The sequence below is a fragment of the Callorhinchus milii genome, unplaced genomic scaffold (assembly GCF_018977255.1).
Source record: "Callorhinchus milii isolate IMCB2004 unplaced genomic scaffold, IMCB_Cmil_1.0 Scaffold2, whole genome shotgun sequence".
NCBI lineage: Eukaryota > Metazoa > Chordata > Chondrichthyes > Chimaeriformes > Callorhinchidae > Callorhinchus > Callorhinchus milii.
The window spans coordinates 107,050,952-107,075,540 of record NW_024704743.1 but is presented as its reverse complement, the minus strand read 5'-3'; the positions used below and the strand labels follow the sequence as shown (position 1 = coordinate 107,075,540).

General features: G+C 43.4%; 1 protein-coding gene across 4 annotated transcripts; it reads right to left on the bottom strand.

Annotated features, from left to right (window-relative positions):
- Window positions 1–913: 913 nt before the first annotated feature.
- On the bottom strand, window positions 914–19,526 carry LOC103180709 (NSFL1 cofactor p47). Of its 4 annotated transcripts, none has more exons than XM_007896704.2 (9): window positions 19,376–19,526; window positions 14,668–14,771; window positions 10,687–10,767; window positions 9,591–9,747; window positions 7,841–7,933; window positions 5,258–5,367; window positions 4,186–4,323; window positions 3,566–3,724; window positions 914–2,875 (listed from the first exon to the last, which is right to left on the bottom strand). In XM_007896704.2, the coding sequence occupies exons 1-9, from the start codon at window positions 19,481–19,483 to the stop codon at window positions 2,713–2,715; spliced, it is 1,113 nt and encodes a 370-aa protein (XP_007894895.1). In that variant the 5' UTR covers window positions 19,484–19,526; the 3' UTR covers window positions 914–2,712. The 4 variants fall into 4 exon arrangements, with proteins under 4 accessions (XP_007894895.1, XP_007894894.1, XP_007894897.1 ...); XM_007896703.2 differs by having other exon boundaries at window positions 14,668–14,767; XM_007896706.2 differs by lacking the exon at window positions 7,841–7,933 and having other exon boundaries at window positions 14,668–14,767.
- Window positions 19,527–24,589: the final 5,063 nt, after the last annotated feature.

Sequence of the window (24,589 nt, the reverse complement as noted above, 5' to 3'; positions counted from 1 at the left end):
TCTTCAACCGTGGCTTCAGCTCTCCTCTCGACTCTCTACCCCCTCCTCGCTCCCTCCCTTGCCTCCCCTCACCCTGACCATTTTGCCCCCTGCTCGGGTCCCGACCCAACTGTCCAGGGCCTTGGGACGTCCTCCCGACGTGAAAGGCGCTCTATAAATGCAATCTTGTTGTTATCTTGTCCTTGTTTTAAAAGAAAACTTGAAAGGGTAAACAATCTAAAAGCTCCTGCTGGATGTAGAAACAAACAGATGTATATTATGTAAACTGTGTTTTTGCAGAATTCCCTATGGCAATAAGATGAAAGTGAAAAGTGCTTGATACAAGTCTTTCATAGCAAGGGAGAAAATATTTTCTGATAAGTCATGCCCTGGACCTTTTGACTTTTCCGAATGGAATTTATAAATAAGCACTTAAAAGCATTGTAATTTGCCCAATAGTTACCTTACCTAATTGTAGTGACTTCTGGTGCAGAGAAAAAGTATTAGAGGGCAAAGAGAAAGAGAAGGGAATCAGAATTAGAATAAATTGCTTCATGGAAGAGCAAACACTGACAGTAGGTTGAATGGCCTCCCACTGTGTTGTAGATTTCCATTTCCATGGTTGTTTATATTGTAGATTTTTATGGAATCTGCACACACCCATAATTCAAAGTCAAACTCTAATGTATTGATCTTAGTAAAATAACATTAAACAGGCTAAAAATCAGCGTGTGCTGTCACAACAAAGAGCAGTTAAAACAATTCTTTAATGAGACCTGTGTAGGAAGGTAGTTCTATTGGTTTTATTTCCCCTCCCTACAGATTTTGTTCCATTGCAAAAGAAAAACTCTCCTCCCAAAAATCACCTGGTTCTCTGATGTTGCAACTCTTGCAGACATCAGTTCATGATTTAGATAGACTCTCAGATCAGTCAGAGATTAAGCAGTTTCATTTTTAATCAATGCAGACTGCAAAACACTTCCATTTAGAGTAGTGACAATATTCACAATTTTGACAGTGACTAAGTATACAGTAATTTTAAGATTTATCTGTGCTCCCTCCCTGTAAATTTTACTTCATATTTTTCCTGGATCTATATTTTTATTGAACTGGAATAAGAATAAAAGAGTGAATTAATTTGAATGCATGCAATAAGCTTTAAATGTTTTAGTGCTGCTTTACTGTTAAGATCTTTCCAGGTTACAAAAAATGTTAACTGAGGTGTTATGCTGTGAATCAGCATGAAATGTAAAGCTTTTTTTTTGTTTAAAATAGCTATATGAAAACATAATAGTTCTGTAATATCCCCCACCCTTCCTGTACCTTTCGCCGATTACACATTTCTGCAGCAATTTAAGATGTGGACAGATGGCAAGCAGCAATATGAAAGGATATGGCAATGGAAGGTGGTGGTGAGTAATGCTATGGACTTGATGAAGCAAACAGTAATTTCCTTTTTCTAAATTTGTTCACTTCTCAAATCTAAATTGAGATTATACATTGTCACAAGCTCAGAGGGTACAGATGCATTCTTTTTAGGGAAGGTGAACAGTTCTGGTATAATGACCTAATCCACTGTGCTGAAGAGGAGGAATAGACTCTGGGGAGTTGGCCGGGGTATATTGTGTCAACACACCATTTGGAGAAAAATGAGAGATGAGAAATGGTGCAAGGGATAAATATTTAACTTTTTCCTTTAAATCTTATTGTGGAAAGCAAACCTGCAGCAAGCACTCCAATGCTGTATTGAAGCAATGCTGATGTGAGTTTCACTATGAAATGACTACCTCTGTATCTCAAACTAACCTCACAGGTGAACTAGCTGATAGTAGCTGGTGACTGGCTGGCCATTTTAATAACACACAGCAATGTAGTGTTTCTGACAGGGGAATTTACAGCTAAATATGAGCGCAAAACACTTATCACACCGTTATTTCACTTTGAGAATTGTTTTATTCCATGATTGTGAAGGTACATATAAATTAATTTTTACTTCTCTCATAAAACGTCAGTAGTATGAAATCTTGATCTAGGTAATAATTATCATGCATAAATAAGAAAACATTAGGGTTTAATTTGTATTACTGGAAAAACAGCTAATTGTGATTTCCGAAACCACCGAGCTTTTAAGAAAGTGCTGACGCCTGAAATGCTATCTGTCTAGAGTTTTCATTTGTACTGTGGTAGCTTTCGGAAATTGCAAATTGCTGTTTTGTGAATATCACAAAGTAGAGAGTTTTCAGACGTTGCAAACTGAAGATGCAATAAGCCCTTCCCATCTGTTGCAAAAATCGCAAAATTGGACTTCGTTGTCGGCCCCTTACAACTTTGTGCCTTCCACCTCGCCAATAATAAGTCGCAAATAAGTAAACATTATTGCAGTGATTCTAGCCCATAGTAGTGATAAATTGAATCAAATTGCTAAGATCAAACGATGGCTGCTTATTTCAATTCAGATTATAGTAAACTTTACATCTATTCACAATATGAATGAGTAGCTATTGACAATGAACATACAGTGGGAACAGTTCCCACAGGCCTTCGATAGGAGAGTCAAAAAGCAACCAATTAAAGGTCAACAGTGGCTTTCTTTTCAGTGCTCAATAGAGCATTCTGATGCGAGTGCCTTGGCAGTGTTACCACAGTCCTGGCACACAACTGCGCCTCAATACACCGAGAAACAAATATCACAAGGCTCATTTTGTCGGTGTGGCTCTGTTAAGTTGAAGATAACTACTTCAGGCGCTGAACAATCACTGCGTTGAGTAGCTTGGCTTCTTGCAGAGTCTGGTCTTCATCTGTCAGCTCTTTATTTGGGAAAGTTGTCATCAACAGAAAGGAGGAGGCCGCAAAGACAGGATAATGCTGAACTATAAACTGACGAATATCATGAATCCTGTAATTAAAAGAATAGGTTGTGACAATCTCAGAACCCTTGCTTGGGATTCACAAAGAAAAAAGAACTGAAACTTGATAGTTTTCGTGTAGGATATTCATCTATAATAATAATTATCCTTGCATTTAATACCTTATGTCCTGGGTGCAATTTGAACAAAGATTGTTTTGTTTTTCTACAAATTTCTTACAAGTGCTATTATTGTGTGAAGGGTGCATAATGAATCCGCAAACAACAACTTGCATTTATATAGCGCCCGTCATACAGGGTAGCGTCCCAGAGCGCTTAAAGAAAAGGTGGATTCGGATTGACCTCAAGATCCTCACCTTCACAAACAAATCCCTTCACGCCCGACCACCTCGTTACCTCTGACCCACTTGTACCGCACTCCTCTGCCTGCCCCTTCACTCACCTGCACGTACCCGAACCCCATTATCCACCATTGGTTATCATGCCTTCAGCCATTACACCAGAACCTCTGGAACTCCCTGCCTCAATCCCTCCGTCTTCCCTCCTCTTTATCTTCAAATCTCTAGTTAAGACCAACTTCTTCAACTGCAGCATCTAACCCTGCAGTTATGCAGCTTTCTGAGACACTATCCTACATGAAGTTATTGTGTTATTGATGTAATGAACGGTAGGGAAGGGGAACTGTAGCAAGTCTAACCGGAGGCTTGTATTAGTCCTTACCTGTGACTTTGATTGAATTTCTGTACCACGCGGCTCCCATCTGCCAGTCGGATCTGGATGTTGGTTGTTGGCACAGAGTCATCGATGCTCATAACATTAACAAAATGCTTGAATTCCTCTTCAGGAGAAGATGGAGTACTGACAATGGTTGGAGTAGGACTACAGGAAGAAAGAAAAAAACACTTGTAGCAAATTAGTGTCAAAGGAAGCACCATCCCCTGAAATAAACACTTGCAGAAATTGCAATCAAGTCAATTTGCAAAATCGCAAATTGAACAATCCGATATTCACTAAAAGGAAGTTACAGCTAGAATTATCACAAATCAGCCCCTAGTGTATATCTTACAAATTAAAAACTCCATTAAACCTCACATGGCAACCCCATTATAACTGAATTCAGTTTAGTATTGATCTACTTGTAGCCTGTGTATATTGTAGACATGTGCTAGATCAGATGCCTGGTACATTTCTGGTGATCTTTCAGCCAATCTGCTGCCTCTGTTCTCTGGATCTCCATCTCGGAGGTCTTTCACCTCCCAAGTAAAATATTTTCAATGACATAATACTGACCAGTCGAAGATTACTTGGCCTAATGACACACCAAATAAAATGCCCCCTACCTTCCCAGCTTCTGTCCCTCTCCAGAAAATGGCTTGAACTTTAATTTGTGCCTTAAATATTCTTCACGTCTGTGATCCTCCATATCCAAACTTACTTGGCCTCCATGTACCAGTCTTTGCAGCTCAAGGGGAATTTCTCTAGAGAGAACAAACAGCAATGAAATTGGAGATTTGAATGAGCGTGATGAACATTTTTTTAAAAAATCTGCTTCAAATGAATCTAGTGCTCACTAGTGGCCCAGAAAACACCCATGGGATTTCCTCTACAGGTAGTTTTTATGTACAATTAACTTAGGTTATAGCGAAATTATATTTTTAGTACACATTGCAAAGAAATGTCTATGAAGTAATTTCTCTACCAAATCTATATGTGAACGACAGATTTCCTGCAAGATGAAAGAAAGCAAAACTTCAAACCCCATGCCCAGAGAGAATTCAAACATGTGTTCCATCTTATAAGCATGTCTTCAGGGAGGGGGGAAGGAAAAGAATAATAAATTGTCTGGTCATCCTCTTTGTAATCCAATGAGGCAAAATATATCAGTATACCAACCATTGATGAACTCCCATTGATGATTCAGAAAACAAACCTCCACTACATACTACATACATAAAAGATGACTTTTCATTTTGAAGAAATGCTGCTTTTTTTGTACAAAATGGAGTACAATTGATGTTAAAGCCAGAGCCTTAGGCAGAGTAAAGCTTACATAGTGAATTAACATCAAGAAGTCAATACTGTCAAGAATCTAAGTAGGAGCTTAAAAAGTACTCAAAATATGCACTACCTCCTGCATCTGGCAAGCAAATAGCACACTGAGGTAAGAAGCTGTTTTTCCTTCAAATTAAGCACAGCAAGATGTGTCACATTAATCTGGTAACTGAACCCAGTAATCAAGTTTCACCTTAGAGGATAGCTCTGAGATTTAATCTGCTTTTGGCCTGAATTCTAGTCTCTCGGGGGGACTAATGTGCATTAATGTGCTGCAATGAACTGCAAAGGCACTCAAATATTTCAAATTATATTTTTCTAATTTTGAGCATCAGAGCTGCTGTGCTATCAGGATCTTACCCTCTGCCGACGGATTCTAAAAACCGAGAGTTTGCAGGGTCATTGTAGGTCCGAAGCTCTCCATCATCCAAACTAAAGCCATTTTTCCAGAGCTTCAGTAAAATTTGAACCTAAATATAAAAAGTACAGTATTGATATTTAGTTTCACACAAAAAACACAGAAAAAATATTCCTAACATTATATTAAATACAACTGAGGAAATCACACATTCAGAACTTTATAAAGAGAAACAGAAATAAAATAACTTCAACCTCGATTTTCATGTCTCTCTCTCTCTCCCCACCACACCCCTCATTTCTATGGTTTAACATTTAAATAATTATAACTTGCTTTTATATACGACATTTCATGCAAAGACATCTCAAAGTGATATCCAAAATATAATTGCTTAGGAAGCCAATCTCCAACAGTAATGTCAAATGAATAATAAGGAGATAAGCAGCCAATTAATTGGAATTGGGGATAAATTTGGATTAAAAGTGAAAAAATAAACCAGGATAACCAGGAGAAAGACTCCTTGCTCCACATTTCTCTGAAATAGCAGTGGTAGGCTCGCCCTCTAACGTCTACCGGAATCATAAGGCAGACAGAAGCTAAAATGATCAAAGAATGGATTATTATCTGAAAATCAATAACATGATTATACATAATATAGATCGTTGTGAAGGTAAAAGCAGCAGTTAGTTGCACCAGGACCATCCCACAAACATGTGAAATTAAAATCGAGGAAGAAAATGAAGAAAAGCAAAATGCATTTGTTCAAAACAATGAACAATGGTGACATCCCTGGTGGGTGCGGCCAGATTTTAGCAAAGTGTAGCAGAGTCCTACACAGCTCACTCACCAACATATCGCTCACAAGGCAAACACTGGAGAAATCTTTGTAATGACCAAAATTCTCCATTTATAGAACCAGAAGAGGAGCAACTCTTGCAACACTGCGATAGATTAAATGGTTTACACAGGTTTACACAGAATTTGCCCAAATAGTCTGTGCCAGCCTTTAAACTCCACACAAATTTCCGGCAACTCCTTACTCCCTCCATACCCCTTCATTTCCTGCTCCCTCATTTACCCATAAAACACACAGTCACTGCACTATACGCTATATCCTGTGAAGTGCTTTGGGATATGCTCCCAGCATGAAAAGTGCTTTATCAAATGCCTATTATCATTATTACTGTTGTTATGCATTTATCTAGTTTCCCCTTAAATCCATCAATACTATCCTACTGAACCACTGCTTTGGGGATCAAGTTCCATATTCTCACTACCATCTACTAGTGTTGCTCCCAGTAACTTTTCTTTTTAGATCTCCCAGTCATAATCTTACACTCGTGTACCCTGGTTACGGAGGTCCCCAAAAGTGGGAACAGTTTATTTATGGTAATTGTTTATAATTTTGAATACTTCTATTTGGTTCCCATTTAAATGTCTCCTCTCTAGTGGAAAAGGCCTAACCTATCCAGTCTATCATGACAGCAGTAACCTGCCAACTCTGGTACCATCCTTGTAAATCTATGCTGTACTCTTTCAATCGTTGCTATATTCTTCTTGTAATGTTCACAGAAATTGACACAATGCACTACTGGTGTTTTTTATAGCCTTATCTACCTGTGTTGCTACTTTTAGAGATTTATGGAATTCCTAGATTTCTTTTCTCTTCTACTCCTCTTATGATTCTAAGAGGATCGATCGATGGCTGCACAAATGGTTTTGGAAATCACATTAAAAAGCAATCCTGCTCCCCAGTTGGAGTCACTAGCTGTAGGACAGGAGAATAAAAATAATTGATCACAAGGTCACAAAGTCCAAAGAAACTGAAAATAACACTTACAATAACATCAATAGAAGTTATATCATAACAAAATGCTCATGAATTAATTAGTGAAATCTCAAAGTAGTGACGATGGGAATGACACAATGCGAATGACAAGGAAATGCTGTATGATAGAGGTTGAACAAAAGCAACGCGGCATAGATTTTACACTTGCGATTAACCCACACTTACAACTTCTTAATAGCAGCTGCAAGGGCTGCGGAGATTGGGTCAGGAAATCACTTACCCCAAGGAGAAAGGAGGGTGATGAAGCAACAATAAAATAGTGACATTTATCCTACAGCCAGTCCTGCATATTACCTAATGGCTACCTCAGAACAGAACAGTTGGAACTGTTTTCAACAAGAAGAATACATCAGGCCATTTAGTGGGAAATCAGATCGTGGTTCTGATAGTCATTTTTGCTATTGCCCATCATGATGCCTGGCACAAGTGAAATGATGTCAATGGTATCACTTGGTGGGAATGCCCCTAAAGGGAGATACACTGAACATGATACTTGGAAAGGTGGAGCACAAGAAATATAATATTTCTCAATGATTGAAACAGCGGTTGCAGACAGATTGCTGAATTGTAGAAAACAAAAACCACAGACACAAGTTTCAAACAAAAGGCTCATCATAAATCTTTAAGACACGTAGACATAGGAATAGAAACAAATGGAAAACAACAGGTTGTGATTGATGACCTTTCTGATGAGCTAATTTTTTGCTCATTTTAGCCTTTAGTTCTCACAACTTACATCCTGCACAGAATCTCGCCTTTTATCTTCTGAAAGGAATGTAGAATGTTCTTGTAATGATGCTCCAAGTCGGTACCCACCACCAGAAAATGGCTACAAAATAAATCAATTCATTTTAAAACGGAACCCTCACACAAAATGCCAACATATCTCTCAGATTGCTCGTTTTATACCGGCGATGGGGTTATAAATCTTATAACCGTTCATATCAGTTGCATACTGCTTATTGTAAACTCTTCCCTTGTATAATACAAAATGCAATACAAAATTACATTTGTATAGTACCTCTCAAGGGCAATAATATCCTTTATAAGATGAGGTCCAATGTGGAGCACACTCGCTCATTACTCATGACAAAAATAAGGCAAAATATTACTTCCACTTGTATAGTTTCCTCCACGCAGGGTAGTGTCTCAGAGCGCTTAACAGTGGCGGAGCCTGACTCAGAACCGGGAGGGGAGTGGAGGTAAGCACGGTCAAAGACGAAGGTTTTCAAGCAGGACTTGAAAAAGGGGAAATAGAGGGCAAGGTGGAGGGATTGAGGAATAGTGTTCCAGTGTTTCTGGGCATAGTGACTGAAAGCACGATTAGTATATTAGCTTTCAAAAAGGAAGTAGATAAATACTTAAAAATGAATAAATTATAGGGTACAGGGGTATAGAGAAAGGGCAGGCAAATGGGACTGAAAGGATTGTACTTAAAAATGTCAGCACAGACACGATGGACCGAATGGCCTTCTTCTATGTTGTAAATTTTGTTGGTTCTACGTGTAATCGGGTGAATTCAACATGAGAAATTACTCTTTCATCCTAAAACATTATAAACACTTGTTTTTCAGAAAACCATTGACAAGATTTCTCAATGGTAATTAATAGCTAATATAAGAAGGGGTTTATTATACAACACCTGGATAGAAAATTGGACTGCAAACAGCAAATAGAAGGTAACTACAAATGGGTGAACTTCCCAGGTTAGAAAGAGACCACAAGTTGGGTTCCTCGGGTGTGTGAACAGTAGCCTGCAATTGAAGGGGGGTAAATTCAGAACAAATCTGCGGAAACATTACTTCAGTGAGCGAGTAGTAAACTTATGCAACAGGCTCCCTAGGAAGACAGTGGAAGCAGAAAATGTTGCTTGTTTCAAGAAAAAAATTGGATAGATTTGTGCTGGAAAATAATATCTCGGGATACAGTATATAATTTGTGACATGAAATGTCAAGCGATTGCCAGGATGGTGGAAGGCGAACTAGATGGTCCTTGGTTTTAATTCACCTAGCAAATTCTTATGTTCTGATGTTAAGTTGAGAAGCAAGGTATTTTAATGTTGAATCAAGCTGAGCTCTAAGCAAAATGTCACCCAATCTTAAATTACTGCCCTGGAGAGGCGAGGAGCCATATATATATATACAAGGTTTAAGTTAGAAAACATGAAGGAAGCTGTGTTTGCTCTCTTTGGAGAAGGGGAGAACAACGTTTTCTACTAGTTTTGCTTGACGGTCCTTTTTTTGGCGAATTGATTTTGCAATTTATGTACCATGAATTTCACAAAACACATCAAGTTTGCCAATACTGCATGCTTATTAGACCCCAATATTGTAAGAATATTCTCAAATTCCTGGTGAATGACCAGTGTTCATTATTGCTACATGCTCCTTTCCTATGTAACAAATAACAAAATAGCCGGCATCAGTATCTTTTGGAACAAATGTTAGCACTATTGCATTTTGCAGTGCACTAGACATGATCTTACCATCGCACGACTGGACTCTGCCGCCCAATGATCCACAGGAACTGCCCCATGCTCTTCAGCTTCTTTAAAAAGCTCTTCCACAATTTCATTTGGATTTCTTTTCTTCGGGGGCCCTACTATCTGCTGGCCACTGTGCTCAGAGCCACCTGCATAAAATCTGAGGGGAGATTTGGTTCCATGAGACTAGAAAGTACCCAATGGGGATTAAAAAGCAGAATAAATGGCAAAATTGCAGCACAAATGGTACTTTGCACAGATACAAAGCATCTGGGGACTTTGCATCTCCTGTTGGGCACCCCTGGTATGTTATGTTGACTGGTAAGAGTTTGGTTGAAACCCAAGATCTCTTCTATATGTAAACTGATAAATCCTTACTCTCCTCTCAGTATTGTCACGTTCAATTTAGCCTGTTTCTGGAAACTGTCTGCACATCCTTGCCCAGAGCATGGTGATCTGGGTCTCATGCAAATTACACGTGGGTCTATTCTGACATGATTTGGGATGAGGAGAATATGAGCCAGTACAACTATTACATTGTCCTAGCAACAAAAGGGAAGAAACTTATGTGACTATGTGACTTACAAAGCAGAAGGAACCAAATCAATCCAAAGAAAGAGATGATCTGAAAATAAACTTGAATTTAATACGGAAAGGTGTTGTGTAAGCAAATGCAGAAGCCAATTTGTACCAGCATTGTTTCACAAGCAAGAATGAGATGGAGTTAAATTAAATAACCCATAAGGATGACAACAACAACAACAAATTACGTTTACATAAACATCGGAAGGACGTCCCCAGGTGCTGGAGAGTTAGGGATTTGGACCTGAACTGGGGGATGGGATCAGGAGGGGTGAATAGCAGGGAGGGTCGGGATAGAAGGGTGACTGAAGGTGCGGTTGAAGAGGAGGTTCTTGAGACGGGCCTTGAAGGAAGCAAGGGAGGGGGCGAGGTGAAGGGGCTGTGGGATGGAGTTCCAAATTGTGGGGGAAGAAAGGCTGAAGATCCGTCTGCCAATGGTGGGACGGGGGACATGAAGCAGGCCGGAGCCCAGTGAGCAGCGGGAGTTATCCATATACTGAAATAAAGTAAATTTTACCTTTGCCCCTCTTCACCGTCACTTTTACTTTGTTCATTCTTCTTGAGGTCATTCATGGACGCTATTTTTGAATGATTACCGCTGGAAGAGTAAAATATATTGCTCATAATACAGTATCTTATTCCTTACATCACTAAGAAAAAGATTTTCCATTCAGGATTTCTTTAAAACACTATTGAAAACTGTACGGCTCAATGTACAGTTCATCTCATTTTTGTACCGTGAGCATATCTTCTGCAGCAAATCAGTACAATACAATATTTATATAGTGTTTTTCATGTCACGGGAACAGAGCGGATGTGGAAAGGAAAGATGACCCGAAAGCTCGGTCAAAGAGCCTTGACCCCTCCCTTCCCACCTTCAAATCCAGCCTAAAGATCTTCTCTTTTGATTGTGCTTACGGTCACCTCCCCCTTCCCTCTCCCCCGGCTCGTTGTCAGACTCCGCCATTGTGAAGTGCTCCAGGACACTGCCCCGTGTAAAGTGCGCTATATAAATGCAAATTGTTGTTTTGTTGAGATGGACCTTAAATGAGATGAGGGGGACAACAAGTATTATGGTGGTTATTCAGCAATTAGTGGTAAAAATGGATGCATAAAGGTACCTTGTAGTATAATTGAAATACTGTATTAAAATGTTGGTTTTATAAGAAATTCAATTGATATTAAAAGCTATTAGGGATATATTATTCAACTCATTAGTGAATAAAACCCTGGCAATGAACCAATTCTTCATTATTTGCTTTCTCACTTGTGTCATTTTAGCATTGTGCCAATGTTAGTCATTTCCTCAAAGACTCAACACAGAAAATTAGAATACATATGGAAATGTAATGGGATGGACATCCTAAAGTTAAAAATGAATATGTGAACCTCAAGGGTAAAGAGCAGATTTATCAAGCGTTCTTTTTAATCATCATCCAACTTGGATATTAAAATCATCCACATCAAAATTAGCCATTCGAAATGCACTCTTAATAAATACCTGGAAATATACAGAAAATAATGTCCAGTCAATATTTTACAGCAAATTTCACTAATTTATATTTCTTTACATGCTTCATTTTATTCAGTCGTTGCCGCTACATAAAGCATGAGTGAATGTTTCTGAATAACAGCAATTCTGAAACTTTTACTGGACAATGCACATTTTTGAGTAAAACTGAAAACCTAAAAGCTCTATGGTGGCAACAATACAACTGACAAAGATGAAAAGAATGTGTAGGATCTTCTTCACACTTTAAATTGTAAGATTCTGGTCCACACTGACACTAAAGCTTTGGGGAACCATACAAATGGGTAAAGCTTGGTTTTGCCCCCTAGTGGTTTTCACATAGTGCTGGAGCCTAAGGTTTTAATTGTGGATAAAGGGATTAAGGGATATGGGGATAAGGCAGGTAGGTGGCGTTAGAATAGATCAGCCATGATCTTATTGAATGGCGGGACAGGCTAGAGGGGCCAAATGCTCCTAATTCTTATGTTCAATTTGTTTATACCATTCCTATGCCTAGTTCAATACATGCTCTCTTTACAAGGGCCTATGCAGAGGCTACTTTTGCAAGTCTCTGAATCCAATTTCACTGCTACCTGTAACTCAGAAGGGGTGCAGTGCTAACCCTTGTATTCTCTTAGTAGGGAACTGCATGATTTCATCTGAGATCTTTAATAAAAGCGAAACCTGAACAGATTGTAACCATTATCTGAAACCTCGATGATACACTTCAGATCTCCTGGAAGCAATTTTATTTCAATTTCTGTTTGATTGATGGTGGTATCATTGCTTTATCTGGCTGATTTGTAATGAAGAATCTGATTTAGGCTCAAGGTTAGCAAGTGAAAATCAATAGCTGCTTAAAATAGCAGGAATGCTATGAGTATATATTACGAGTGATTAATATCACAAGGCAATGACTTTCTCTTAACATAACATATCAAGGACATAGAAGATAGTTATTGGCAGAAAATGCCTAAAAAACAATGAACTTAATTCTTTGGTCCATACTTTATTGTATTTTTACAAACAGAACTCTGCTTTAACTACTAACAAACTACAATGTTTCATAGCATTATTCACATTTTGTAACATTAACAACTCCCAGTATTGCCAATGTCAAACTTTTGCTGTAATTGAGCAATTAAATGAAAGAGATTAGGAAAACAACAACATTCACTTATATAGCGCCCTCCATGCAGGGTAGAATCTCAGCGCGCTTAACAGTGGCGGAGCCTGACTCCGGGGCGTGGGGGAAAGGGGAGAGGAAGGTTTTCAGGCGGGACTTGAAATGGGGAGAGAGGGGGCTAGGCAGAGGGATTGACGAAGAGTGTTCCAGAGTTTCAGGGCGTAGTGGCTGAAAGCGCAACCTCCGATGGTGGAGCGGAGGGTGTGAGGGACGAGCAAGAGGCCAATGCCAGTCGAGCGGAGGCGCTGGGTGGTGGACTGGGGAGTGAGAAGGTCAGAGAGGTAGGGAGGTGCCAGAGAGTGAATGGATTTGAACACGTGAGGATCTTGAAGGCAATCCGTTCGGTGATGGGGAGCTGGTGGAGCCTGGCCAGAATGGTGAGATGTGGGTACGGAGTTGGTCCGGGTCAGTATGCAGGCAGCAGCATTCTGAATGAGCTGGAATTTTTGAATAGTGGAGCTGGGGAGACCAGCGAGGAGTGCATTTGAGTAATCCAAGCAGAAGGTGACAAATGCATACACGAGGGTTTCAGCTGCATTTGGGGTAAAGTACAATCGGAGGCGGGCAATGTGGAAGAAGATGGTCCTGGTTAGGGACCAGATATGGGGGTGGAAGGACAGGTGGGGGTTGAACCGGACGCCTAGATTGCGGACTGGTTCGGTGAGTATGAGGGAGAGCCTAGGGAAGTTCAGGATTTCAGATCCGCAGGAGTGAAGACGCTGATGGGTGCCAAGGAGTATGGCTTCTGTCGTGTCCACCTTCAGCTGCAGGAAGTTTGCACTCATCCAGGCCCTGATGTCTGCTAGACAAGCTGATAGAACATCAGCGCACCTAGAGTTATTACTGGAGGAGGCAAAGTAGATTTGTGTATCATCCTCGTACATGCGGATGACATCGGCCAGAGGGAGCATACAGATAAGGAAAAGAATAGGGCCGAGGATGGAGCCCCGGGGTACCCTGCAGGTAACCGGGGTGGCGGGAGGAGAAATCATTTGCCAAGATGAAACGGAGGCGGTTGGTTAAGTCGGACTCAAACCATGCGAGTGCGATCCCACTGAGGTGGATGAGGGAGGAGAGGCGGTGGAGGAGGAATGAAAACCATTACTGACTAACAAGGAGGAAAATTCTAAATAATTTCCATGGCTGAGAGTACTGAAACAAATTGACTTTTACTGTATTAAGATTATATCCTTGTAAGAAACTCAAAGCCTTCACATCACTTCACAAAAGATGCAGGAAAACAATCAGATCAGATTTCAACCTTGCCCACGATTTTCAGTAACTTTGCTAGTTCTACGTAATATTCTAAATGAATAAAATCGAATCAAGATTTTAACAGGTCAAAAATACATGAACGCCTTCCCAGTCTTCTATAGTACAAATACCAGCTCTTGGAATGTCCACTAAAGCTTTAATTACTTATACCTGAATTACTATGAAAAGGGAGCTTCCCCCACAGAAATGATATCTATCACAAACACCTTTCCAAACAGCAATATCAATCATCGTACAAGCAAAGTCAACGGATGGACCTTTCAAAAATAGTCATTTCTAGATGAACAACCTATATTCAAAATGATAATGAGAAACTTGTGTGGTTCATAGGTTAACATCCCAGGCTTATCTAAACATTCAAAACTAGTTAAAAACAGATTTCATCACAGAAAATAAATTACATTGAAGAATTCAATTACTTAAGTTTTGTAAGGCTAAACCTGGAAGTCACTCAACTGAATTTTACAAGCAACATTTTTAGAGAAAGCTAAGACCTCAAATGGTATTTTGATAGTTTTATTTCTTACCTATTAACTGCAGGTTTGAAATTAGTAGCATTACTAAACACTGGCGCTTCTTGCTGAATCGGCTGATGGTCACGCTCATCCTTATAAAAACTAGCCAGAGCTAGCTAAGTGAAAAGAAGGCAAAATCATTATTAATAATAATAATTCTCAGATTTAGTATAGTGCCTTTCATATTGGGAAGATGTCTCAAACCCTTCACAGGATATAATGTAAAGTATACTGACTCAGTTTTGTGGGCAAATGCTGCAGCCAATCTGCACACAGCAACGTCCCACAACAGTCATGATCATTTTTATTTTTGGAGAATTGTTAGCTACAACTCCAGGAGAAATTCCTTTCTCTTTTCAAATAGTGCCATGGGATCTCCCAAGCTCCAACATTCTCAAAATCCAACTGATTCAAAACTCCACCCCCCCCCCATATCCTCTGCAGTACCAAATCTGCACCCTCGTCACCCCATTGCTTGCCAGGCTCCACTGGATCCCTATTGCAGAATGAACTGACTTCGCTCCTGTATATCCCTCGTCCCCTCTTTTCCACCATTGGCGGCCACTATGCTCCGAAACTCTGGATCTCCCCCCTCAATTGCTCCACCTTCCCCCTCATTGCCAGTCTTCAGATGGTAACTGAAGACCCTTCTCTTTGACTGTGCCTCTGACTACCTCCCCTTTCTCCCAGCTGGTGTCAAGCTCCGTCATTGTGAAGCGCTCAGAGACACTGTCCTGCATGAAAGCTGCTATATAAATGCAAGTTGTTGTTATACTTAATCACAGAGCAACAGACAGAAGTATCACTGTAAGTCAACTGCCTGCCCAATTGTCCAGGTAATTGTGCATTGGATTCTTTTAAAATAAAATAATAATCCTTGCATTTAATATCGTCCGTTTCATTTCATGTCTTCAAGACACCTGAAGACACTTTACTTCAACGTGCAGTGACTGTGTATTTTTGCAGCAAATACGGTGTCCAATTTACAGAGTTGTTTATGGGACGTAGAACAATGTCCCACAAACAACTATAAAGTGTATGATCAATTTGATCTGGGGATTGTTGATCCCACTGAGATCTAGTGATCCCAGTGAGACCCAGTGACAGGGATCATTGGGTGCCACTGAGATAAGTAAGGTGTCACTGGGATCACTGGGTGTTATTGGGATTACTAGGTATCAATAGGTGCAATGGGAGTTGCTGGGATCATTTGGTGTTACGGGTATCATCAGGTTTCACTGGGATTATTTGGTGTCCCAGGTGCCAATGGGAGGCTGGGATTACTGAGTGTCCAAGTCACTGGGAATCACTGGGTGCCACTAGGTGTCACTGGAACTCACTGGATGTCACTAGGAGTCACTGGATGTCACTGGGAGTCACTAGATGTCACTGGTAGTCACTGGATGTCACTGGGAGTCCCAGGGAATCACTGGGTGTCCCTGGGAATCACTGGGTGTCCCTGGGAATCACTGGGCATCACTGAGTGTCACTGGAAATCACTGGAGGTCACTGGGAGTCACTGTGAATCACTGGATGCCAATGAGAGGCTGGGATTACGAGGTGTCCGAATCACTGGTGTCACTGAGATTCATGGTGTGTCATTGGGTATCTCTGAGAATCACTGGGGGTCACTGAGAATCACTGGGGGGTCACTGAGAATCACTGGGGGGTCACTGGGAATCACTGGGGGGTCACTGGGAATCACTGGGGGTCACTGGGAATCACTGGGGGTCACTGAGAATCACTTGGGGTCACTGGGAATCACTGGGGGTCACTGAGAATCACTGGGGGGTCACTGAGAATCACTGGGGGGTCACTGAGAATCACTGGGGGGTCACTGAGAATCACTGGGGGGGTCACTGAGAATCACTGGGGGTCACTGAGAATCACTGGGTGCCAATAGGAGGCTGGGATTACGAGGTGTCTGAGTAATTGGGTGTCACTGGGAGTCAGTGGGTGTCACTGGGAGACAGTGGGTGTCACTGGGAGACAGTGGGGGCCATGGTGTGTCATTGCGTATCCCTGAGAATCACTGGGGGTCACTGGGAATCACTGGGTGCCAATGGGAGGCTGGGATTACTAGGTGTCCAAATCACGGGTGTCACTGGGAGCCATGGTGTGTCATTGGGTATCCCTGAGAATCACTGGGGGTCACTGGCAATCACTGGGTACCAATACGAGGCTGGGATTACAAGGTGTCTGAGTAATTGCGTGGTACTGGGAGTCACTGGGATTACTAGGTGTCCGAGTCACTGGGTGTCACAGGGAGTCAGTGGGTGTCACTGGGAGTCAGTGAGTGTCACTGGGTGTCACTGGGAGTCAGTGGGTGTCATTGGAAGTCAATGGGTGCCAATGGGAGGCTGGGATTACTAGGTGTCCAAATCACTGGTGTCACTGGGAGTCACTGGGTGCCATGGTGTGTCATTGGATATCCCTGAGAATCACTGGGAGTCACTGAGAATCACTGGGTGTCCCTGGGAATCACTGGGTGTCCCTGGGTGTCATTGAGGGTCACTGATAATTACTGGAGGTCACTGGGAGTCACTGGGTGCCAATGGGAGGCTGGGATTACTAGGTGTCCAAATCACTGGTGTCACTGGGTGCCATGGTGTGTCATTGGGTATCCCTGAGAATCACTGGGGGTCACTGAGAATCACTGGGGGGTCACTGAGAATCACTGGGGGTCACTGAGAATCACCGGGGGTCACTGGGAATCACTGGGGGTCAGTGGGTGTCACTGGGAGTCAGTGGGTGCCAAAGGGAGGCTGGGATAACTAGGTGTCCAAATCACTGGTGTCACTGGGTGCCATGGTGTGTCATTGGGTATCCCTGAGAATCACTGGGGGTCACTGAGAATCACTAGGGGGTCACTGAGAATCACTGGGGGTCACTGGGAATCACTGGGGGTCACTGGAAATCACTGGGTGCCAATAGGAGGCTGGGATTACAAGGTGTCTGAGTAATTGGGTGTCACTGGGAGTCCCAGGGAATCACTGGGTGTCCCTGGGAATTACTAGGTGTCCGAGTCACTGGGTGTCACAGGGAGTCAGTGGCTGTCACTGGGAGTCAGTGGGTGTCACTGGGAGTCACTGGGAATCACTGGGTGCTGATGGGAGGCTGGGATTACTAGGTGTCCAAATCACTGGTGTCACTGGGAGCCATGGTGTGTCATTGGGTATCCCTGAGAATCACTGGGGGTCACTGAGAATCACTGGGGGGGGGTCACTGGGAATCACTGGGGGTCACTGGGCACCAATAGGAGGCTGGGATTACGAGGTGTCTGAGTAATTGGGTGTCAGTGGGAGTCACTGGGATTACAAGGTGTCCGAGTCACTGGGATTCACTGGGAGTCAGTGGGTGTCACTGAGAGTCAGTGGGTGTCACTGAGAGTCAGTGGGTGTCACTGAGAGTCAGTGGGTGTCACTGAGAGTCAGTGGGTGTCACTGAGAGTCAGTGGGTGTCACTGAGAGTTAGTGGGTGTCACTGGGATTCACTGGGCGTCAGTGGGTGTCACTGGGAGTCAGTGGGTGCCAAAGGGAGGCTGGGATTACTAGGTGTCCAAATCACTGGTGTCACTGGGTGCCATGGTGTGTCATTGGGTATCCCTGAGAATCACTGGGGGTCACTGAGAATCACTGGGGGGTCACTGGGAATCACTGGGGGTGTCACTGAGAATCACTGGGGGTCACTGAGAATCACTGGGTGCCAATAGGAGGCTGGGATTACAAGGTGTCTGAGTAATTGGGTGTCACTGGGAGTCGGTGGGTGTCACTGGGAGTCGGTGGGTGTCACTGGGAGTTGGTGGGTGTCACTGGGAGTCGGTGGGTGTCACTGGGAGTCGGTGGGTGTCACTGGGAGTCGGTGGGTGTCACTGGGAGTCGGTGGGTGTCACTGGGAGTCACTGGGAGTCAGTCGGTGTCAGTGGGTGTCACTGGGAGTTAGTGGGTGTCACTGGGAGTCACTGGATGTCAGTGGGTGTCACTGGGAGTCGGTGGGTGTCACTGGGAGTCGGTGGGTGTCACTGGGAGTCGGTGGGTGTCACTGGGAGTCAGTGGGTGTCAGTGGGTGTCACTGGGAGTCAGTGGGTGTCAGTGGGTGTCAGTGGGAGTCAGTGGGTGTCAGTGGCAGTAAGTGGGTGTCAGTGGGAGTCAGTGGGTGTCACTGGGAGTCAGTGGGTGTTAGTGGGAGTCAGTGGGTGTCACTGGGAATCAGTGGGTGTCACTGGGAGTCAGTGGGTGTCACTGGGTGTCACTGGGAGTCAGTGGGTGTCAGTGGGAGTCACTGGGTGTCACTGGGAGTCAGTGGGTGTCAGTGGGTGTCAGTGGGAGTCACTGGATGTCAGTGGGTGTCACTGGGAGTCGGTGGGTGTCACTGGGCGTCACTGGGAGTCAGTGGGTGTCACTGGGTGTCAGTGGGTGAGTCAGTGGGTGTCACTGGGTGTCAGTGGGAGTCAGTGGGTGTCACTGGGTATCACTGGGTGTCAGTGGGTGTCAGTGGGTGTCAGTTGGAGTCAGTGGGTGTCAGTGGGTGTCAGTGGCTTCGGGCAATAACTGCTCTCCGCTGTTTGTGCCTCTCCCTCTCCCCGCAGTGAGAGCCTCTGCCGAGGCCGGAGTCACCCCGCGGGCCGGAGTCACCCCGCGGGCCGGAGTCACCCCGCGGGCCGGAGTCTCCCCGCGGGCCGGAGTCACCCCGCGGGGCCGGAGCGGCCACAAAGCCTCACCTGCACGTCCCACTCGGCCGCCCGCAGGTGCAGCGCCGCCCGCTCCTCCGTGGCCCCCGTGACCCGCACAAACCGCTCCGTCTTCTCCCTCTGGGCAGCGTCCGCCATGTTCCCAGCATTCCCCGCGCCCCCCCATCACCGTCACCAACACAAGGCCCCGCCCACATCGCTGACCCCCACACAGGTCAACAACAACAACAACAACAAGACAACAACAACAACAACTTCACACTTGTCCAGCGCCTTTCACGTCAGGAGGATGTCCCGAGGCACTGGACCGACAGAGTTACGGACCCGAGCTGGGGGTGGGGGTCAGGGGGGGGAGGGTTGGGTAGTCGGGGGTGGGGGTGGAGGACGGGGGGTGGGGGGGGGAAAGGAGGGTGATCGAACGCACGGTCGAAGAGGAGCGTCTTGAGATGGGTCTTGAAGGTGGCGAGAGGGAGGGCGACGAGGCGGAGGGACTGCGGGTTGAAGTTCCAGAGGGTGGGGGAGAGTGGGGGAAGGCCCGCCCGCCCGCCCGCCGATAGTGGGGTGAGCGAGGCGGGGGGGAGGGGGGAGGGGGGGCGTGAAGCAGGCCGGAGCCCGCTGAGCGGAGGGAGCGGGATGGATGGTGGGGGGGTTTAGAAAGTCACAGAAGTAGTGGGGAGCAAAGCCATGGAAGGTTTTGAAGGTGAGGACCAGGATCTTGAACTGCATCCTCTGTGTGATGGGAAGCCAGTGGAGTCGGGCGAGGATGGGGGTGATAGGGTCGCGGAGCCTGGTGCGGGAAAGGCCATGGGCTGCAGCGTTCTGGATGATCTGCAGCCCATGGAGGGAGGAGTTGGGGAGGCCGATAAGCAATGAGTTTGCGTAGTCAAGCTGAGATCTTATGAATGTGCATATGAGGGTTTCGGTGGTCTGTGGTGTGAGACAGTGGTGGAGCCAGGAAATGTTGTGGAGGTGGGGGAAGGCAGAGCAGGTCACGGCACAGATGTGGGGTAGAAAGGATAGTTGGGGTCAAACAAGACCACAAGGTTCTGGATTGGCTCAGTGAGGATGAGTGTGCATCCATGGATGCTGTCAGCGCCTGAGCTGAGGAGGCGCTTACGGGAACCAATCAGGAGAGGTCAGAGTTCATCCCCCCCCACCCACAAACTGGTCAGAGATCCCCCCACCCACAAACAGTCAGAATTCACTTCACCCCCACAAACAGGTCAGAGATCCCCCCACCCACAAGCAGGTCAGAGATCCCCCCACCCACAAACAGGTCAGAGATCCCCCCACCCACAAACAGGTCAGAGATCCCCCCACCCACAAGCAGGTCAGAGTTTACCTGATTATTTTTGTATTTTGTATACAATATTGTTTTCAAAGAGCCAGCACAGACACGATGGGCCGATTAGTCTCCTTCTGTGCTGTATAATTCTATGATTTTATGATATTGATACAGAGGTAAAGCAGGAAGATGAGATTAGAGTAGATAGCTCCAATGGGCTGCTAATATTGCATGGGCATAATGGACTTCCTTTAGTGCTAACATTTCTAGGATTCTATGATACACAGAGTCCTGTAGCTTAGTGGTTAGAGGACTTGCCTTGCAAGCGAGAGAACCTGGGTTCAATTCCCGGGTAGGGTGAGTTTCCTTACTCCACACGCCTCTGTTTACCTAGCAGTAAGTAGGAACCCAGTTGTCAGCCAATTGGCGGACTGCTTTTCTGGGAATAATAACCTCAAAGTGGTCACTCAATCCATGACTGTTTGTGGGACACTGCTGTGCGCAATTGGCTACCAACCACCCACAAAATATAGTCAATTCACTTAACAATATTTTATATGAAGCGATTTGAGAAGTCTCAAAAGACATTGTAACACCCTATATCAAATGCAAGGAATACTATTAGTATAATATGTGATGTAATGATTACTGATAATGCAGTTCTGAAATACTGTATTTGGAGAAATGATTCGTAGAATCTATAATGTTATTTACCCACTAGATGGCACACTAGAACCATAAAACATTCAGATGGCATTACTGAATATAGACAGTCAGCTTTTCTCATCAAAGTTATTGCTCACAGTGGGATCTAATTTGTGATATCCGCAAAAGGATTTATAAATGGTGACTCTCGGATGTGTCACAGGGCGAACCTCTGGCACGCTGCTCGGACATGAACTCAACAGAAGGGAAATGAGAACTCACGCTCAGTGTCCAACTCAGGGTTCCAAAGGTTCAGCCCGTAACAAATCCAGGAAATGTTATTTAAAATTCCTTTTGGAAGAATTCAAGTTCTAAAGTCATATCTGGACCTCTTGGAACAACTTGCTGATTCTTCAATCAAACATTACTTTGCTCAACAATTATCCCCAACAAAGTGCCGTTCCCCCCTACCTTAGAGTATTTTCCCCTTCGCTACGGAAAATATTATACACCTGAACAAGCAGATGGGAACTTGCTTTAACATCCTCACTAAAGGACAGTAATGCAGTGTGCTCCCAGCTCTCTATTGGAATGGTCAGCCTAGATGAGCTCAAAATCTCAACTTGACAATCACACTTTCTCACTCAAGGTGAGAGTGCTCCAAACTGAGACAGTCCCATATTATCCAAACTACAGGAAATTTGAAAAAACTCTAGAACATTCATTTATCCCCATATATCCACTAAATAAAACATTTCTTCCCCCAAAGCATTGCAAAAATGTGGAATGCACTGCTACAAAGGTCTGATGGTACATAATCAAAGATAGATTGACAAAGAGGCAGGCATTTAGAAGTAATAATAATAATCCTTGAATTTGATATAGTGCCTTATCACATCTTTGAGATGTCTCAATGTGTTTCACAGGATACACTGTAAAGTATAGTGACTGCATATTTTATGGGTGAAACTCGGAAGCCAATTACGCACAGCAGTGTGTATGCTGTGCGTAATTGGCTGCTGCGTTTCGCAAACACGATCAGTCGTGTATGGATATTAAGAGATATAGTGGAGTCCCATTATAAATTGGAGGTTGGGATCTATAAAATCTCGACTCATGCTAAAAGTAGGGTGCAACAGCCGGTTTCACTGGTCATAAAAGTGGTTATTCACTGTGACACAGTTGTGTATGGAATACTGCTGTGCGCAAATTGGTGCCGCGGTTCCCTACAAAAATTACACAGTCACTTCACTTCAGAGTGCATCCTGTGAAGCATTCGAGACATCCTGATATGAAAGATGCTCTATCAAATGCAAGGTTTATTGTTATAATTTATGATCTCGCTTCTAACTGTTCCAGTTCTAATTTTAAGGACCATTGAAATACTTCTTTTTTACTGGTTTTCACCAATACCCTGTTTTTTTTAGGGAGAGGAGAGTTGTGTCAGTGAAACATTGGAATTTTTCATCATTTAGGAATCAGGAAGTTTACTCACACTCCTTCCTTGCATATCATTTTTCTTTCAGTATCACTAACTTGGCACAGGAAATAATACACAATACCACAAGATGTTTCGCAACTGAAAGTTAAAGCGTACAAGTAATTAAAATCTACCACTGTATGTGGCTAGTGGACAATTTGTCTAATCTAGATTTTTTTTCCCTTCTTCCTGTCATCTCCTGAAGGCATTCAATCATTTTTCTTTTGACTGGTACAGGTCCTCAGGCATCAGTTACCTTCCACTGACTCACTTAAGTTGCATAACTCAATTGTGAGCCTTTATACTGAGAGTTGGCTATGTGCGGTTATGTGAAGGTATGGAGGACAAATGCAGTTAACTGTCTTGAGTCGATGACTACAGGGTATACATATGAGGAGATGGTGGATAGTATCTGGAGTAGAAACTCTTTCAGATTTTCCTCTTACTAGCTGAGGCCAATTGTAGCTTCCCTTCTCAGCACACACCAGTGTCAAACTGGCACCTGCTACTCAGCTACTCGCCGGACAAACTCACTGATCCATCACAGTAGTCCTACAATGGAATCTTTATAAGTTTTTGGCTACCTCTGTGGCTAGGAGGTTAGCAAGTTTTGGAATTGCTAATTTGAAGAAGAGTTAGAATAGGAATGATACAAAGCCCTTACTCATATGTTTTTGAGATAATGGCTCTATTTTCTTGAGGCATATGTTCAAAAATCCTCTGAAAATACCAATTTATGGCAGCTTTCTGAGAAAGTACTATGCAAGAGCAAGCATACTGGTGTAATGCCAACCTTTATGAATCTGTTGGATTGTGTTTCTGCATCAATGACTTTGAACAGTAGATAAGTTCCAAGCACTAACAATGAAGCAATGAAACCTTACATTTAAATGACCTCTTTTATGTACAGGATTACCTCAACGCATATGACAAATTTAGTGGTGTTACAGCAAGCAGGGAATAAAAAACGTGTTTTCCAATGGCATGGATTAAGAGATCTGTTTTTAAGATACATTTGAAATCAATGAGCGAGATAGCAGGACAAAATGGTTTTGTAAGTCCCAAAGGTAGGTGCATTGTGGCTGAAGACTTGGCCACCACCGGTAGAGTGAAGGTATCAAGGAATGTGTAGTTTTGCAGAGCTGGAATACCGAAGGATACTGCTGAAAGGTTAGTCTAGTGAAAACTGTAATCAACTTGTGCTACGAACAGAGCTTTTATTCTCTCGTTTTGCTTTGCTCCTGATTTGACCTGTTTTCAGCATTAAGTGGCAAGTGATGACTGTGTCACTTCACCATGGAGTAGGGTTGTGGTGGGTTGGGACCAGAGGAGGAAGGAGGCATGGGTACACCTGGATGCCATCTCTCACTCCTGGCAGCTGGCGAGAGAGGGCATTGCCAGATGCCCTGAGCAGAGCACATGTCCTCAGAAGCGATGTGGCATAATTTGCATAAAATTAAAAACAGACTAAACACAAATATAAAAAGAAATGTAATACAAATAAATCCTTTGGCGTGTTCATATTTCATATTTGGCAAGTTTCTACTTCAGCGCTTCTGGAAGTAAATATTTTTTCTCCGAATTGGAAACATTAAAACTTGTTTCAGTAGCTACTAGAAAAATGGTAGCTACAGTATTTGCAGTGCTGAAAGTGTCAATTACCTCAGGTTAGCTGACTTGAGAAAATAATTGTTAGTTTTGTTACATTCTGTACCTGGGTTTGGTGTTGCTAATAATAATAATAATAATAATAATCCTTGCATTTGATATAGCGCTTTTCACGTTGAGAGGACGTCCCAAAGCGCTTCACAGAATAGACTGTAAAGTGAATTGA

Excerpts from the sequence above, each read along its gene's own strand:
- LOC103180709 (XM_007896703.2), bottom strand. The coding sequence starts at position 19,511 with ATGGGGGGGCGCGGGGAATGCTGGGAACATGGCGGACGCTGCCCAGAG. Across the intron at positions 9,748-10,686 it reads GACGGTGAAGAGGGGCAAAG|ATTTTATGCAGGTGGCTCTG; the intron begins GTAAAATTTACT and ends ATCTCCCCTCAG. Across the intron at positions 2,876-3,565 it reads AAATTCAATCAAAGTCACAG|GATTCATGATATTCGTCAGT; the intron begins GTAAGGACTAAT and ends TTTTAATTACAG.